The sequence below is a fragment of the Engystomops pustulosus genome, chromosome 3 (genome assembly GCF_040894005.1).
Source record: "Engystomops pustulosus chromosome 3, aEngPut4.maternal, whole genome shotgun sequence".
Lineage (NCBI taxonomy): Eukaryota > Metazoa > Chordata > Amphibia > Anura > Leptodactylidae > Engystomops > Engystomops pustulosus.
Genome location: NC_092413.1, coordinates 185639537 through 185657890, shown reverse-complemented (window position 1 = coordinate 185657890; position 18354 = coordinate 185639537). Strand labels below are relative to the sequence as shown.

Sequence of the window (18354 nt, the reverse complement as noted above, 5' to 3'; positions counted from 1 at the left end):
ACGCTATGGTCACGGTGCTTGGTACGGGGAACCGGAGGGCTGTCCTACAGCCTGGCAGGTCTCCAGCAGGGTGGTGTTGGCAAGAAAATGATATGGGAGCGGCTGCTATAGCGGATCTCCCTGGGGCAACCCCTTAATGTCCCGAGTGTGAGTCTCTGTGGAATGGACAGGGTGCCGGTGATGAAGGCAGCCGTATTAGCAGGGACCAGACGGAGGCAGAAGTTGAAGCAAACAACTTACAGTTTATTGCAACCGGCAGGAACTGCAGAAAACGAGCCTTTAACAGGTAGATGGGGTGCCGAGATGTGAGTTGGAGGGAGCCTCAGGAGATAGTTCACCAGCCTGGATGTAGAGGGCAGGCTGGGTGGCAGCTGTGTCCTTATAGGAAGCTTCAGCTTGTCCTGTAGAGCTTCAGGTATCACCCTTGAAGGTAGGAATGATACCCCTTTCCTCACTACACTAACTCTAGTCTAATAGCTCCACTCTTCAGAGGCAGGGGCTAGGCTCTTCCTGCTCTGGTATGGGCCAGACTGAGATACGCACACACTCACTCACTATATAGACTGAGAGACTTCTCTCAGTCTAACTCTCTAAGAGTGCTCCAGAACATTCCTGGGCCAGAGGTTTTATTACCTCCTTTTGATCAGGTGGTGGCTGCTCCTCCAATCACATCTCAGCTCACAGGGACAGGATGTAACACAGACATTGGTCAATAGCATCTTGCATTATACAAAATATTTAACCTCTGCCTTGCCAGGCAGGATTAACCACTGCAATTTCCCCTTGATCCTATGAGGATCATGTAGTGTAAGGTGATGTTACCTACAGGTGGGACGTATTCGCAAGCACTACCTCGCCATTGCATCGGCGAGGGTGTTGCAACTCCACCCACACACAGTGATTGACAGTGACCGTGCTGATTACCCCACCCACACACAGTGATTGACAGTGAGAATCCTGAATTCCCCAACCAACACACAGTGATTGACAGTGATCTTGCTGATTACTCCTCCCAAATATAGTGATTGACAGGAAATTCCTGATGACTCCACCCACACACAGTGATTGACAGTGATCGTGCTGATTACTCCACCCAAATATAGTGATTGACAGTAATTGACCTGATTACCCCACCCACATATAGTGATTGGCAGTGTTAGTCCTTATTGCCCCACCTACATAAAGTGCTTGATAGGGAAGGTCCTGATTACACCATCCAGCACATGGCAGTGATTGGTAGTGAGCATGCTGGTTACCCGGCCCACACACAGTGATTGGTAGTGGAAGTTTTAGTTACCCCACCCACATCCAGTACTTGACAGGGAAAGTCCTGAGTACCCAGCCCACACACAGTGATTGACAGTGAGAATTTTGATAACCCCACCCACACACAGTGATTGACATTGATGATTCTGATTACTCCACCTACAAACAGTGATTGACAGGGATGATTCTGATTACCTCACCCACACACAGTGATTGACAGTGAAAGTCCTGATTACCCCTCCTAACACACCGCTTGACAGTGATCATCCTGAATACCCCTTCCAGATAGTAATTGTCAGTAATAATACTGATTACTCCGCCTACACCCAGTGATTGACCATGATAATTCTGATTAACCCGCCCACAAACAGTGATTCAAAGTGGGTGTCAATCACTGTGTCTGGGCAGGGTCATCAGGACTCTTACTGCCTTTTTGTCCAGCAGAATTTATTATTCTTTTTACTCGGAAATCCTTCTCTTCATGACATCCTATATATCACAGAGGAGTCCTGCCAGGATTTATTCTGCATTTTACTTGTTGAATTTGCTTAACCCAATAACTCACAGATCAGCTTCTGTGCTTCCATCATATGTTGCTCTCAAATAAGGAAGCCGACGTTACCTGACAAGTCTGTGCTAAGCAGAACCAGAACTTAGTCTTCTCTGTCCTAGAGGCAATCATTCAGTTTGCTGTCTGGCCTAGTACCAAAATACCCCTCACAAAGGCAAAGTGTGCTGCTGGCACCCTGCACATGCCCTGCCAGTCAACCACCTGGCTACATCCCAGGCAATGAGGATTGTGCGTGTAGTAGCAGGAGGGGTGCTCTTGTTCAGAACTGGCTGAAAGTCTAATAGAGGAAAGTCCTGACCTGAGCACCCTACCTGTGACCTCTGGATTCCCCTATATGGAATATACAGGTGGAAATAGATCAATACAGAGTCAAGGACTATATGACTGCATAGCCTGTTAGACTCGCCCTTTTAACACTGGTTAATAAAATCAGTGGGAGCTTTAATAGTGACTTTAATGGGCCGACATAGTCACCTTTACAGCTCCGACGGAGGTTCCTTAGGGTAAATGGTCTAGAGCAGTCAGTAACATACTGTGAGTGGAGGAGACAGGTTTCTCTACGCTTTATGCTCTCTATGGTAATGTATGTATTCCCAGCTCAGTTTAATGTGTATTAATTTAAAAAAGGAGAAATAAAGATTACTAGCGAGGTTCCAATAGCATAGCAGGTGCGCCGCTCTCCCCTGGTGCGGCCCAACCGTCTGGGGTCTCTTTCTTGAACAGATGTTGCTGGATCAGCACTAACCCATTGTTTATTAGAACATCTGGTGAATTAATCTCTCCCTGCTCTCATGGTGTGAATTGCTTTATTCCATATCCATGGTTTGTTGTGCAAGATTTCCAGTAATGATAATAAACAGATACGTCGGTCATCCATCACATTTTACTGTATACTGATTTTATCATCGCTGTAGACCACTCATTCCACACTCTACTTGGTTGTCGACCTAAGCTCATTAGTGGGCAGTGTAGGTGGAGATTGGGTCACGAAGAGGAAATTCCAGACTTTTGCAGGACAGGATGAGGTTTTCTTAGTGGTACAGGCTTCCAGCTCAAGTCATGAGATTGCAAAATTATTCTGTATGAGGTCAAGAAGAAGACAACCCCCATGGGATTCTCATTGCAGAAGGAATTCAGAATGTGCCATAATCTATTTTTTAGATTAACTTTCGGGGTCAGTCTTGTGTGTTTAAATAATACTGTAATATCCCAAAGTTTATCAGCATAATGATCAAAGCTGAAGACCTTGTAATGTACGGAAATGCACTTTGCTGTATTGGTTTTGTATTGTTGCATTGTTCTCCATATCTTCATTGCTACAGTGTGGCTTATACTTTGGCAAATACTGATATTTTCCCACTTTGGAAAACACATTTGCATATTTATTACCCAGGAGCATGCATGGTCTTTAAGATTCTGTATGCCTGAAAATATGGCCTTCAAAGGCAATCCCTAACTTACGTCCATGGACTCTAACCTAGCCAAACCAGCTCCCTACACTTTACTGATGAAGTATAATAACTTGCTGTTTACAGTAAGGTTTCTATTCACTTTAGAAAATACTAATTAGTTTAGCTGTTTTAGCACATCAGGTCACTAGGCTTCTTCAAAGTCAAATATTGATGTAGAGGTAGTTTGCTTATTCATCATAGAGTCATATGGAAAACCTATTTGTATATTCCTGGTCCATAGATATTGATTGACATTCAATGAGAGAGACACACAGGGGGACATTTTGGGTGTAGGGTGGCACTGTAAGTGTGCTATATTTTTCAGATAAATAATAAAGTTAAGTTGCGCAAGGGTTTGATGATTTGGCGAACAAACTAAAAGTACCGTCTCCAAATTCATAAAGGTGAAATAGAACTCCCTAGACCAGCTTTTGTGCGCCAAAAACTTTGTAACAAAATGAGTTGGAAAAATAGAAGTGCCAGAAAAGTGTTGGATTTACAATTGGCGCCCCAATTTTGCGCCCAAAAACAGAACAAGTCATTAGCATTGGAAAACCACCAAAATTGTGGCACCGACACTTCTTAAATTAGGCGCAGCAAGAAAACAAATAATATTCTGCCAGTTTTCTGTTTGAAAGGCAATAATAAATGCCCCCATAGCATTGTGACCTCTTAACTTCCTTTTCCATTCATGGGGTGGGGAGTATGTTTTACATAACATAAGGGAATCATGGGGTATATGCATGGGGTATATGACCAACCTTACAGGTTAGTTCTTGTCTGTGTGGTAGAAAGCTGTCTCTTTTTAGTATTGTTGGTAGCCAGCCAATATGTCAGTGTCCAACACTTTAACAGGCCTGGAAACATGACTAAGGATATGAGCCAAACCAGTCTTTTCTAAAATACAAATAAAGTCTTCTGCCGTAAGCTATTACTTCCATTTCAGTTATAAGGTAACAAGCACCCTGCTCTACAGGGTAAAGAATCTCTATACCAGCAGTGATACATTTTGAAATTTAGGTGTTACTTCTGGTTTATGATTATTTCCTTTCATCAGTGTAGAGAAGGGTGAAAGCCTTTTTCTTTGTGCATGGGTGCTAATCAGTAAAACCTTGTTCTCAGGGAGCAATGCCAGACCTATAACCCTCATCCACAAAGCTCTGCTTAATGCTGCACCTCCCTAACTCTCCTCTCTCATCCCAGTCTGTTGCCCCAACCCACCCTCTTCGATATGCCAGTGATATTAGATTAATCTCTACCTTTATTCGAACCTCTCATACACATCTCCAGGATTTATCCCAAGCAACACCAATTCTCTGGAATGTCCTTCCCTGGACTATCAGACTAATACCCACCCTCCAAAGGTGCTCTTAAAATCCATCTCTTTAACTGGATGAAATATCAACTCTCTCTTTACTAATCCATCCTATGACTTAATTCCATTGGTTATCCAGCAAATACCAGATATATACCGAGCTCCAGGCTTCCCTGCAGTCACTTTCACATTGGACCCTGTATATAAGATGGCGGCTGATGACTGGTTCAAGCAGCAGATTTTTATTTATTACATTTTTTCATACTGTTCCCTTATAAAGAATGGCTGGACCATTATGCAAGCTATTAAACCTTTTGTGTCACCCCCTCATCCTCATAGACTGTAAGCTCTTGTGTAACCCCCTCATCCTCATAGACTGTAAGCTCTTGTGTCACCACCTCATCCTTATAGACTGTAAGCTCTTGTGTTACCCCCTCATCCTCATAGACTGTAAGCTGTTGTGTCACCCCTCATCCTCATAGACTGTAAGCTCTTGTGTCACCCCCTCATCCTCATAGACTGTAAGCTCTTGTGTCACCCTCTCATCCTCATAGACTGTAAGCTCCTGTGTCACCCCATCATCCTCATAGACTGTAAGCTCTTGTGTCACCCCATCATCCTCATAGACTGTAAGCTCTTGTGTCACCCCCTCATCCTTATAGACTGTAAGCTCTTGTGTCACCCTCTGACCCTCAAAGACTGTAAGCTCCTGTGACACCATCATCCTCATAGACTGTAAGCTCTTGTGTCACCCCATCATCCTCATAGACTGTAAGATCTTGTGTCCCCCCATCATCCTCATAGACTGTAAGCTATTGTGTCACCCCCTCATCCTCATAGACTGTAAGCTCTTGTGTCACCCCCTCATCCTCATAGACTGTAAGCTCTTGTGTCACCCCCTCATCCTCATAGACTGTAAGCTCTTGTGTCACCCCCTCATCCTCATAGACTGTAAGCTCTTGTGTCAGCACCTCATCCTCATAGACTGTAAGCTCTTGTGTCACCACCTCATCCTCATAGACTGTAAGCTCTTGTGTTACCCCCCCCCCCCAAGAGCTTAAAGGGGAGTTTTCCTTTAAAAAGACTCTTAGTATTCTTAGTAACGTACCATCTAAGTAGCACAAACCCGATTAACTTCTACATTCACTAGAACGAACTTCAGAATTACCATGAAAAGTATAGTCTGTGTTTAATTTGTATGGATCAGTTGCCTTTAAACTGCAAAATGCATAGTAATTGAGCAATTAAATTAACAAATGCTACTGCAGGAGTAATACATCAAGAACAGCAAACTCCTGTTCAACCTCAGCAGTTTTACAGGCCAAAAAGCAGCCAGACAGATCCACAAAGCGAGCAAGATCTGACAGCCTCGTCTTGCCATAAATACTGTCACAAAGCGAGGGAGAACGGATGGCCGTGACAACAAAGTCCAGGCCTTCAATGAATTTTCTTTCTAGATAATGTCAGCTCATCATCCCGGCTCCTTTTCTTCATATGTGGTGTTGGAGTAGAGCTGTCACTTTGTTACATCTCAGGCAGTCGGTCTTGAGGTGAAATGGTCCTTGGTAACTGGGTATTGAGATCCAAATAATTATTCCAAGAGAATGGTAGAGAATTAACATTCATCGGAGCGAGACAACAGAACTTCCTCCGGCAGATGAAAAGGTAATTGTTGTATTGGTGCTGAGCGGCTCACTTGGCCTTGTGTTGGCAATTTAGGGAAGGTTAGAGGTGATAGAACATTAGGAGATTCGTACTTTGCCGGAATAGTGCCCTTCAAGAGCTGCTGGACTGAGACGTCTCGAAAAACCTTCTTCTACATGAGAACAACCTTCAAGCTGCCGCCATCGGGAGTCTGTGGCAACCAGATTAAGTCTATTAGAAGAGTAGTGACCTTTTAGATTAATATATTTTCATAGGTTTCTTACTCCAGGCAAAATGAATAAATACATTAAAGCAAAAGGGTGAGAGGGGTAATAGAATGCGACATCAACCATGTGAGAACGGGCCAAGGGTCCATCCTTACACACATGTACGAGAGGATTCAGGAGCGCCGCATTCACGGATTCATTAATCAGTGGAGCCATGAGACACTCCAGCACGGCAGGAAACTCATGCACAATTCTCCGGCCGTGCTGCTTACCCTGCTCTTATAAATTGTAGACTCCATTCAAGGACATTAACCATCTTTGTATCTCCATGGATTAGCATGTTTTGCAGTTTTCTTTAAAGGAAGAGGCCTCGGGGTAATGATAGAATCGCAGAGCACATATGCTCAGGCCTCGCACTGCGGAATTTCCTTTCCACTGATTTACCCGGATTTCTCTACTTCTAATATAGATATTTTGTGCTGGAACAGAGCGAAGATATATCTTTTTAGCAAACATTTGTTTTAGAGGTATATGTAGTTGTTCGAATAATTTATACATTTATGATAATCTATTGATCCTATTTTTGTTGAGTGCTACTCCCCACCTATAATTGAAATTCATTAAATAGCCAAAAAAATATGGAAACCCTTTCTTGATTAATAAGTTTGGGTTTTCTAGATACATATTCATGTACAGATGCATAAAATCTAGAACACTCAATTATACACCATAGGCATTTAGTGTTCCCATTGTAAATTGCAAACACTTATATGGACAGCACGGTGGCTCAGTGGTTAGTACTGCAGCTTTGCAGCGCAGGGGTCCTGGAATTTAGTCCTATGCAAGTCAAAATCTGCAAAGAGTTTGCATGTTCTCTCCGTGTTTGCGTGGGTTTCCTCCGGTTTCCTTCCACACTCCATAAACATACTGGTGGGATGATTAGATTGTGAGCCTCATTGGGGACAGGGACAGATCTGGCAATCTGTAGCGCTGCACAATCTGTGGGTGCTATATAAATAAAGGAATTATTATTATGATGATGAATTCGAAATACTGGGAAAAATTTACTTACCTGGTCCTGACGTGTAAGTGCGTGCCTTGCGACACAATTCTAAATGTTAAATCTTGTGCGTTGTCCGAATCCGTCGGCTTTTCCAACGCCCCTCCCGTATATATATATTGTATTTTTATACTGTATTTTTTTAATTCATTGTCTATTGATGCTTTTGTTATAAAAATACAAAAAATAGACTTAAAAAAATATATAATTATTGTTATAGTATATAGATTTGTGTTCCCTTACATAACTTTCCAATCCCTCCCCTTTTCTTTGTTGGGTGAACATGATGGACATGTGTTTTTTTTAACCGTACTATAAATCAGATGAATAGTTGATCAGCAAAGTAAAAGGCCAGAGCTGATGGGTCCAGTGGTGGTATGTCTTACACAACTCCAGCCGATACTTAGCATTTCTTGTGAATTGTCGTCAGCTGTTTGACCATTGAAACCCACATGGTTCTCCCCCATAAAATTTTGATTTGTCTATAAGACAAGGTGAGGTTCTTCCAACAAGCAATGTAAAGATATGGTATTGCCCAAGTATCAGGTTGCTGGCATCTTAACATGGGCCAGTCATAGTGAAGTTTTAACCTAGAAGTGGTTGTTACAAAAGTTTTGCGTTGTGAAATAGCACCAGTATACAGGGTTACAAAACTACCTCCACACCATGACCACATACAGCCACCACAGTGATAGTACCCCCAATAATAGTATCTGTACCAAATGAGTCCTATACTTCACATAGTAATGCTGCCATTTGTGTGCCCCTCAATCATCAATTAGACCCCCTAAGTGCTTCCATAAGTACTTTTATAATTATACCCCTTAATTGCCCCTTTCAGAAAATGGTGTCCTCCATTATTTTGGATTTTACATTCCAACTTTGGAGATTCATATAAGCCAGATTCAAATCTAAATCAAGAAAGGTGATCCCCTCTCCTTGTCTCGTGACTCTCATTTAGTGAAGTGGTGTTTTCTCCCTTAATCTCAATGAGAATAGAAAATAGCAGTGGATGTAGGGCACAGAATAGTCGGGTAACATTTTGCTTATAGTAGATATAATATTCACTAATACAGTAAAACACTTGTCATTCTAATGAACCCCGTGTTATGATATCACATTTTGTGCCTTAATGTGGGGTAATTGTGTTAATAGTGGGTGGCTTTGGACGTCCTTCACTTCTCTAGTGTGGTTTGGATTCGGAGTAAAGGACAGAAGTTGTATTGGGTATTGTTTGAGCATAATAATGCACTGTTGCTTTGTCGCACAGCTCTCCCCCTTGTACTGTGTGATCTAACCTCTGACTAATCTTTCTCTGTGTTGGCCGTGTCTAAATTTCATATGAAGGAAAATCTATTCCACACGTCTATGAGATGGACACTTAATGGAGGTTTAATGCTTGGTTAATCATACCTGTAGGCTACATGGACAGGACCTACAATTTCATCTTATGAAAGCAACAGATATGTGTCTAGTCCTCATGCAGCGGCAACAATGGCGTGATTGCAGGTTTAACTTTCTGACTCAAAAGAAGAAGAGTCTAGATAGAAAACAATGTCAGAGAATGTTGTCTATTCTCATAGATATACCATAGTCTCTTCACTCGATACCAAGCACAACATTTTACATAGTAAAATGCTCAGCCCTTGACAGAGCTCAGCCCTTCCCACCCTAATGGTCATGTGACGAAATGATGTCATTTCATTACCCCGGGAAGCTGGAACGGTGCTCTATCACTTTTTAGCAGATTCACGGATTTCAGTAAAAAAGACGAATCCAACTGATACTAGCTAGATAGAAGCCAAATGGACACTGTTTTGTCATAATGTCATCCATAACCGGATCATGAATCCAATGTCGTATAAAGTTCCATGTGGTGCAGAGGAGGTGGGAAGAAAAGGTCTATGCTGGTAGCATTTAATATCCAATAAAGACAAAAATGTATTCCTCCAGAACTTACAAATAGTGAAAAATGGATTCTTTATTTGGTACAGTTTAAAATATTCTGGGGGTTATTTATCATAGGACGGCACATGTCCACCGAGTTGCTACTTCGGTGCAGTTGGATACATCAAGAGGCTCTGGAAATATCCAGCGGGGCTCTAGCATAGAAATACGGAAAATTTGCTGGCTGTACCCCCTTTTGCACCTGCAGGTGGCGAAAAGGGGGAAATAATTAAAAAGCATTTGCGATTATTTCAGCGCTTTTATGCCACTGGTGTGGTACAGAAGCCCTGATAAATATCCCCCATTTTATGAAGTGACCGATAGGTTTCGAACTATACACAAAATAAGTTAGATGAAAGTTTACCTTTCTGTATGCAGAGCTGTGTCCAGTCCCATGGAAGTGGGCAGTGAGGAGCACCCCCCCCCCCTTAGAAAACATGCATGTAAATCTGTGTCAAAACACAACACACATAACAAATCTACATTAAAAATACAAAAACAAAAACTGCACAGAAATTCTGAATTCTTGCAAGTTTTCCTTGGATTTCAAAGGAAAATCTGCATGAAATCTGCAGCACAAAAATTGACAAGCGGCAGCGTCAACATTAGAAGCTTTAATTCTGATTGTATAATGCAGCAGATTTTTGGTGCAAATCCACACATTATCCTTACAGTTCACATTTAGCTGTGTGCAGAATCCAATGGACTTCCAGGTTCTGGTCTCTAGAACCACGGGCGGAATTCATTAAGACTGGCGTTTTGAACTTCAGTCTTAAAGATTCCTGCGCCCGTATCTTCTAAGAGGCTCCGGCCTCTTGGTAAACAGGGGTGCAAACTCCGCCATATTGGATCTGTAGACCCGGTCTGAACTGGAATTTTTTTTGCTATAGTCTCTGCCGCATTTCAGGCAGCGGTCGAAATAAATCTAAGCATTTATGCCCCTGCCCATCAATCGTCCGCCAGAAAACTGCTAGAGAAAGTATAATGAATCTCCCCCATGTGTCTGCTGTAGCCGTAATTTGTAGGCTTTATCCAGCGATATCCACCAAGAGGAAGCTTTTGCAAAATGTTTTGCCATCTCCTGCTTTGTATTCTGAATATCAGCGCCTGGACCAAGACCAGACAATGTGGTCAGCAAATGATCTGTGCAATGGAGAGCGACTATTCCATTGTGATATTACAAGCTCTTAGAAATAGGCATGTAATCCAAATGTATTTATACGGCCAAACATTCTCTCTGTTGCTATTTCGGTGATAAAACGAATTATATACTAAAAATAGACGGACTGTTGACACTTTCCACACATTACTGCTTCTTACTTGTTAAATAGTGACCTTCTGGCCTAGATGTAAAGGTCACATTGCACTGTGTGATCGGCACCACCGCATGGTATGGCAAGATATGGGCGTACAGGTAATCTATAATATGCTGAATTCATCCATAAAGGTCATACACTGTATGAAATATCATATAGGTTGGGATTATATTGTTTGATAAAAATCCTACAAAACCTTTTATCATTTCAGATGGGCAGTGAAAAAAGGATCAAGGCAGAGCGATGGCGGATCACTGAAGGCAGCGGAGGATATGACCGGTCAGAAGGAGAGGGTGCAAGCGGTGAATGTGATGATGAAGATGGTTGTCAAGGATCTGGTGACAACTTAGACCCAGGTATGAAATATGGTTTTTACACTGTCATATTATATTCCCCATATTAATTCTTCTTATTCAATAGATAAAAAGGAAAAATGAGATTTGTCTGAACAAATAGAAGAATGTATGTGGTTATGCTGATCAATGTGCACAAATCAAGCATAAGTAAGGAAACAGAAGTGGGGGCGGCCATATGTGTGGCTCTCAGACATGGGTAGCTACACTTTTAGGAGTTGGAATGGAATGGTAAGGTTGGAAGTTTGGGTGCACAAAATATAAGGAATGTTCAGCAGATTTATGAAGTTAGTAATTTCTTTATTATTCAAAAAGTCACCATACACACCAAAAAGTCACCATACACAATGCGTTTTGGGGTTATGACTTACCCCTCAGCTTGTCCTTTGTAGGTCCTCCAGATCTACACAAGACTGAATGAATGGGCTCCCCAGAGACCCTGAAATCTCTTGTGTTTGGTGACATTTTGAATAATAAAAATTCCTTACATGGGGCAAGCCCAACCTGGGTTAAATTCCTCTATTCAAGATACCTCAATATGGATTCTGAAGGAACATCATCTAATATCAGATAGAAGAGTCCTCTCTGAAAATCAGACATATGGAGGTAAAACAGTCCCCATGCACCTGTGTGTCAGCCTTGTTCAATATGTTGCTAAAATCTGGAAGTATTTGAGCATTTATTTTCAACATTTTGGAGACGCCAGAAGATATAAATGGTAAGTGCCTAATTGCAGACATTACATTTTTCTCAGACCCTTTCATGTCATTTTTATGGGATACCACTATAAATGAAGGCATAGCTGAATAGGCTTGTGACACTTCCTTTAAATAAGAAAATGAAAATGCATTGACCGTAGCACAACGTTTTCTGTTGTAACTTGACCTTAATTCTGTGCCCGGGGGATTGAGGAAATGATTTACAATATCTAGATCTAACGCTTACTCCCATATACAACGCATGAAAATTTTGCTTCAAGACTTACGCCATAAAGGAGGAAATGTGGAGAGCAAGCTGGCGGATTTGCTGAGCTTGGGCGTCCAGTCCACAAACACAGTGAAGGATGTGTGTACACTGGCATCGAATTGTGAATGACCCCTTTGTGTGCCCCAGAGCTGTGCTCTTGTTCATTCATTTATATGATCCATAGACAAGGCGCTCTTGTCTCTTTACCATTGTTCTTTTGTATAACTACAGAACCCCTTATTTTGGCCGAGGACCCTTGCTTTCTTCATAAAAAATTAGCTCCGATCTATTTGACATGGTTGTCAAGTCACGCTCTCTGGACCACAATTTGGCTTTGTTAGGACTTTACACATTTTCTAATCAAAGTCTTTTATTTTCAACACAAAGCATAGAATTTCCCTCAGAAGATGTCCAATTCACAGGGACATAAGCAGGAGAAGGCCATTGCTCATAGAGAGAACATAACTGGCTTGTAGGGAATATGGTCAAAAGCCAACGTGAGATTAGGTAGGATGTAGAAGCCTTGATTATAAGGTGAACAAGAAAAACAAGGGCAAGTATTTATTGTGTAGGAGCAAATTGGTGAGTAGACAACACGTGTCTCCTTGTAATTATGACTATTAAAATATAACTTGAAGTTCTGATACAAGACCACTGCTTCAGCCATTTATAGTACTTCTGTATTCCATGTGGACCTTTTGGACCTCTCAGACGTCAGTACCAGGTATATTTGCTACCAATATAACAGCCACATCCATGCAGGCCATGAGCTAGCCTGAAAGGTAACGCAAATTTTTCTTTCGAGTCTGCCAAAGCCTCTGAGATGATTACACGGATTGGGTCTTATTTACAAGTCCATGTATTTAATGTATACGATGAGTAGCATACAGAACTGTTGTAGTGCAAGCTATAGTACACAGGCCTAAAATGACCGGAGCATGGTCTTCATGAATATGACGCATCCTGCGGTCACCCAAAGGGCATGAACTTTTTCTGGTGAACTCAATTTAACGGGCATGCATCACAATTATATTGGACTTCTGACATAAATGTGGTGGCCTGTGTAAATGTGCACCGGATTGCCCCTTTAGGTGCGCAGTATTGTGTCGTGGTGTGCATAGTGCAGCCTCAAAACAGTACTGTTGGAAACACTTCATGAATAAATGTGCAACCAGTTTGCACGTGTATTTATGTGCAGTCTATGCCTGAATACTGGTGTAGACTGTTTTATAAATGTGGGCCAGAAAGTTGCAACAACAACCAGGACCATCCCCTGTAATGCACAGCTATCGAAGTTGCCCATGGTGTTGTACACAGAACTGAAGGTGCTCGATCCAATCACTATGCACCTTTAGAGAATCTATGGAGGATCTCTGGACTGAAAACCTTTGAACCACAAGAGATATTGCAAATCTAATTCTAAGATAATTGACCTTCTTTAATCTGCTACATGAGCACCTTCACATCGTAAAAACTTGACCTTGATCCAATATGACAGATTTAAATGTGGCCGACATGTCCTGTAGTCTAAAAGATAGACCCCCCTCATCCATTCCTTGCTGAGGTATTTATATCACTTTTCCTGTCATTTATGAGATAAAAAGATGTCCTGGGATTTTTGACTCCCCCTTTATAATGACCCTGTCACAATTTGCAGTCCAATGAGAGGCATGTTATCAAGAAAGAAAAGCTTAGCAGATGAATTTATAGTTTTGTGGGAAGTATAGGCAGTTACAAGGTTCCATAGGCTTGTTCTTAAGTTGAATTTGTATGTAAGTCAAAACTGTATATCTTATAATTGTAGCTCCAGACAAAAAATTTTTTTGCCCCAGTAACAAATGGAGCTTCGAAATTTTTTGCTGTAATGCGACCAAGGATTATCAATAAAGCTTCATTACAGACACCGTACAGCTGATATTTGCAGCCTGGGACTATAATAAAGCTTCCAGAGAGCTTCCCCAGAGGTCACAATGGGCAGAGGGGTCTGTCTGTAACTAGGAGTCATCTGTAAGTCTGGTGTCCTTAAGTAGGGGACCGCCTGTACATAATCAAAGGTGTAATTTAAAGGGGGTTTTCTGGAACAATAATTGATGACTGCACCCTGCACCCTATGACCAGATATTCACATCATCCCATGTGAAGTGGTCAGAAACTGTAGCTACATCCGAGGCTCTCGGTCACATCAAAAATAGCCACGGCTATAGCTATGGCTTTCTTTCTTTTGTATTAGGAAAAGAGAAGTTCTGATTTATAAGGAAATTACCTAGCACAGGAAAGGCCAAAAATTTGTTTTTGGAAATTGTAAAAAATTCTCTGTAACAATTTTTGGAAACCTGTAACAAAATGTAGTACCCAGTACAATTTACCTAGTAACATTCTAGTAACTTACATTCTCCATTAAGATTTATAACTAACATATTTTAGCGTTTGGAGCCTCTTCACAAAGGATGACGACTCAAGGACGTGCATTCGCAGTTGATGTTTTTGATTTTGAAGGGAGTGTTCTTTGAGGAAGCACAGCGTGAGGTCGTTGATGGAGTCTTGATGAACGAAGTTCTATGAAGCAAAGACTGGATTAAAATGATGTCCCATCACTGCAGGTGTGGAAACAATAAATAGCTCAGGCACTGAATCGATAACATTATGGTGATAGATGAGAGCTTAATAAGATAACGTTCATTAGCCGGCTCTCCAGAGAAGCTCTCTGAGCACTTTAGCAGCAGGCCTCTCGACAAGGAGGAGGTCCTCGGGCTGGTGTCACTTTCATTAGCTGCTGTCATCATCTCTCGCAGCCATCCGATTGCTGTTGTTAAGCAAAACTCGCAACCAGCTGCTCAAGGACCATGTCTTTACAGGATGCAATTGGCACTCATAATCCAAGGGCATCTATCGAAAAAGAACCAATTGCAAATCAGTGTTTTGGCACAGACGCCACTGATACATTGCATTAATTTTTTGGAGATGCCCTTGCCAGTAATCAGTGCAGATAAAAATGTTCATTCCATCCGATTGTAGTAAATCTTTGATTTAACATTATGATATTTTCTACTCCAAATGGCAATTTGTGCCTTAGCTTTATTACACAGACAGCATACAATAACATCCCACACATAGCATCTGTGTATTAGACTGGAATATTGAACTATTGCACTATATTTTAAGTATGGGACTTAAATCTGCTTTGAAGGCTCCAATGTATATTGCATTGAAGGGGTTGTGTGGAGGTTGAAAAACATGGCAGCTTATACTGGCAATACTGGCACAAACCAAGGTCAGGTGAGGTGCTGTTCTTGGAAGGGAGCAGCAATGTTTTTCACCAGCATAAAATTTTTTAGAAGAGATACAGAATGCATCACTACTCAACGGACCCTCTTATAAGTCAATAGGGTCAGACACTGTCGGTTTACATCTTATAATAGATCCAAGATGCCATAATTTACAGACAACAGAGATTAATATTTTAAAATATATTATTATTACTAAAAACTGTCTGTATACTGTGCTGTCTTGTACAAGCGCATGTGCATATGATAGAGACAGGTCCACTGTACTTTTAGGCCAAACCACACAAGAATATCAAACTTATGAGTCCATTAATGAGTAGAGTGGCTTCCCCTGCCTTCCATTCTTCTCAGCAGTGACTGAGGGAGATAGCGAGGTTTGCTTTCCACATAAGTTATAGTAGCCCATAAACAGGATAACACAGGATGGCAACAGCAGCCTAAATTTTGCAGAGGGACTTTATCATATATTTTATACCATGGCATGAAATGCTTGGTGAAAGTTGGTGCATGGCCATTTTTCCCCCCAAAATTTTATTTTTAGGGCATGCCGTCCATTTTTTACTTTTAATTAAAGCTTGTTGGAGAAGGGGCCGGTTCTGACAGATTTATTATATTGTGAGCAACTGACTGGACTGGGTTGAATTTATGCCATATAGGAATTGAGTTACTGATGGAAAAATTTTCATAATTCAGTAAAAGGTATTCGTAAGAATCTGCAATCTTAATAAATCTCCCCCACGATGATGGTAATTACGTGAACCTCATTTTTGCCACTCCAGAGGTGCCTTTCTTGGCCAACTCTAAAGCAACTTTTCTAAATTTCCAGGATTCAGGTTTTAGAAAATGAAAACATAAATCAGTGTAAACTGTTGGACATCTAGTCTAAATATACACTCACCGGCCACTTTATTAGGTACACCATGCTAGTAATGGTTTGGACCCCTTTTGCCTTCAGAACTGCCTCAATTCTTCGTGGCATAGATACAACAAGGTGCTGGAAGCATTCCTCAGAGATTTTGGTCCATATTGACATGATGGCATCACACAGTTGCCGCAGATTTGTCAGCTGCACATCCATGATGCGAATCTCCCGTTCCACCACATCCCAAAGATGCTCTATTGGATTGAGATCTGGTGACTGTGGAGGCCATTTGAGTACAGTGAACTCATTGTCATGTTCAAGAAACCAGTCTGAGACGATTCCAGCTTTATGACATGGCGCATTATCCTGCTGAAAGTAGCCATCAGATGTTGGGTACATTGTGGTCATAAAGGGATGGACATGGTCAGCAACAATACTCAGGTAGGCTGTGGCGTTGCAACGATGCTCAATTGGTACCAAGGGGCCCAAAGAGTGCCAAGAAAATATTCCCCACACCATGACACCACCACCACCAGCCTGAACCATTGATACAAGGCAGGATGGATCCATGCTTTCATGTTGTTGACGCCAAATTCTGACCCTACCATCCGAATGTCGCAGCAGAAATTGAGGCTCATCAGACCAGGCAACGTTTTTCCAATCTTCTACTGTCCAATTTCGATGAGCTTGTGCAAATTGTAGCCTCAGTTTCCTGTTCTTAGCTGAAAGGAGTGTTTGATGTACTGTGCGTTCAGAGATGCTCTTCTGCCTACCTTGGTTGTAACGGGTGGCGATTTGAGTCACTGTTGCCTTTCTATCAGCTCGAACCAGTCTGCCCATTCTCCTCTGACCTCTGGCATCAACAAGGCATTTCCGCCCACAGAACTGCCGCTCACTGGATGTTTTTTCTTTTTCGGACCATTCTCTGTAAACCCTAGAGATGGTTGTGCGTGAAAATCCCTGTAGATCAGCAGTTTCTGAAATACTCAGACCAGCCCTTCTGGCACCAACAACCATGCCACTTTCAAAGGCACTCAAATCACCTTTCTGCCCCATACTGATGCTTGGTTTGAACTGCAGGAGATTGTCTTGACCATGTCTACATGCCCAAATAGTTGCTGCCATGTGATTGGCTGATTAGAAATTAAGTGTTAACGAGCAGTTGGACAGGTGTACCTAATAAAGTGGCCGGTGAGTGTATGTGGCTTTATAATAATGACTTCTTCTGGGATCTTCTACAGTGCCAAGGGATATCAGAAACAATGTATATGTACTAGCAAAAACAATCACAACTATTTAAATTACAATGGTAGATTAAAATAAATGCTAAATAACTGGAGCCCCATTATCAAAAACTTTAAACATGGAAATAAATTTCCCTGAATGCAGTAGATGCATAGCAGATACCAAATAAGACAGGGTCTCCAGTCAAAAAAGGGAAATTCCAGATCTTCATAACGGAGTGACCTGGGGACTAAAACAGTCAAGACTTGTGAAATTCCCAGTTCTTACTCAACGCTCTTGTGAGCCAAGAATGAAGCCTCATGTGCTCTCTCACGCTTGCTCTCATTAGTTCTATTTTGGAAAAAAAATTACTTACTTACTGCATAACCCCACCTTTCTTTGGTTTTGGTTCATATTAAGAAATGGAGCCTCTTAGAGCAGCATGCAGTATAATTTAATGAAGTCATATGGAAACCCCACTATATCTGAAAATTACAGTAAAAGAGCTGAGCCGACATGTGAGCGGAGTCACGTTTCTGGATGTATCCGATACAAGACACTTGGATGTGCACATTAGTGTTTATTAACGCTACTTATTTTATTTCACAACTTCATATCCCCAGGAGAAGCACTGAGAAGTGAGGCTCCTGGTGACCTCCAATCAATACCATCTTTTATCATCATGAGACTCTGCCTAATGAGATACTCAATGTACTTTACCGTACGTCTGTCTTGTGGCCTGGATACTTTCAGACCTAGAGTTTATCTTTCATAAATTGCAGGGAAATGTCTTATTTTTCAAGTTGGATGGCTCAGACATGTGGCTATTTCATCTTCATTTTAGTCAATGGCTTTATATCATCTGTGC

The 18354-nt window shown here is 41.6% G+C and overlaps 1 protein-coding gene across 3 annotated transcripts in view; it reads left to right on the top strand.

The window, feature by feature from the left end:
* The window catches only part of LOC140122445 (glypican-5-like), a 165811-nt gene that overhangs the window by 126458 nt on the left and 20999 nt on the right, over positions 1–18354 (top strand). For all 3 annotated transcript variants that reach the window (XM_072143318.1, XM_072143316.1, XM_072143317.1), the window contains one exon: positions 11009–11153. In XM_072143318.1, the coding sequence (XP_071999419.1) occupies positions 11009–11153 (145 nt within the window). The remainder of the gene's footprint in view (positions 1–11008; positions 11154–18354) is intronic.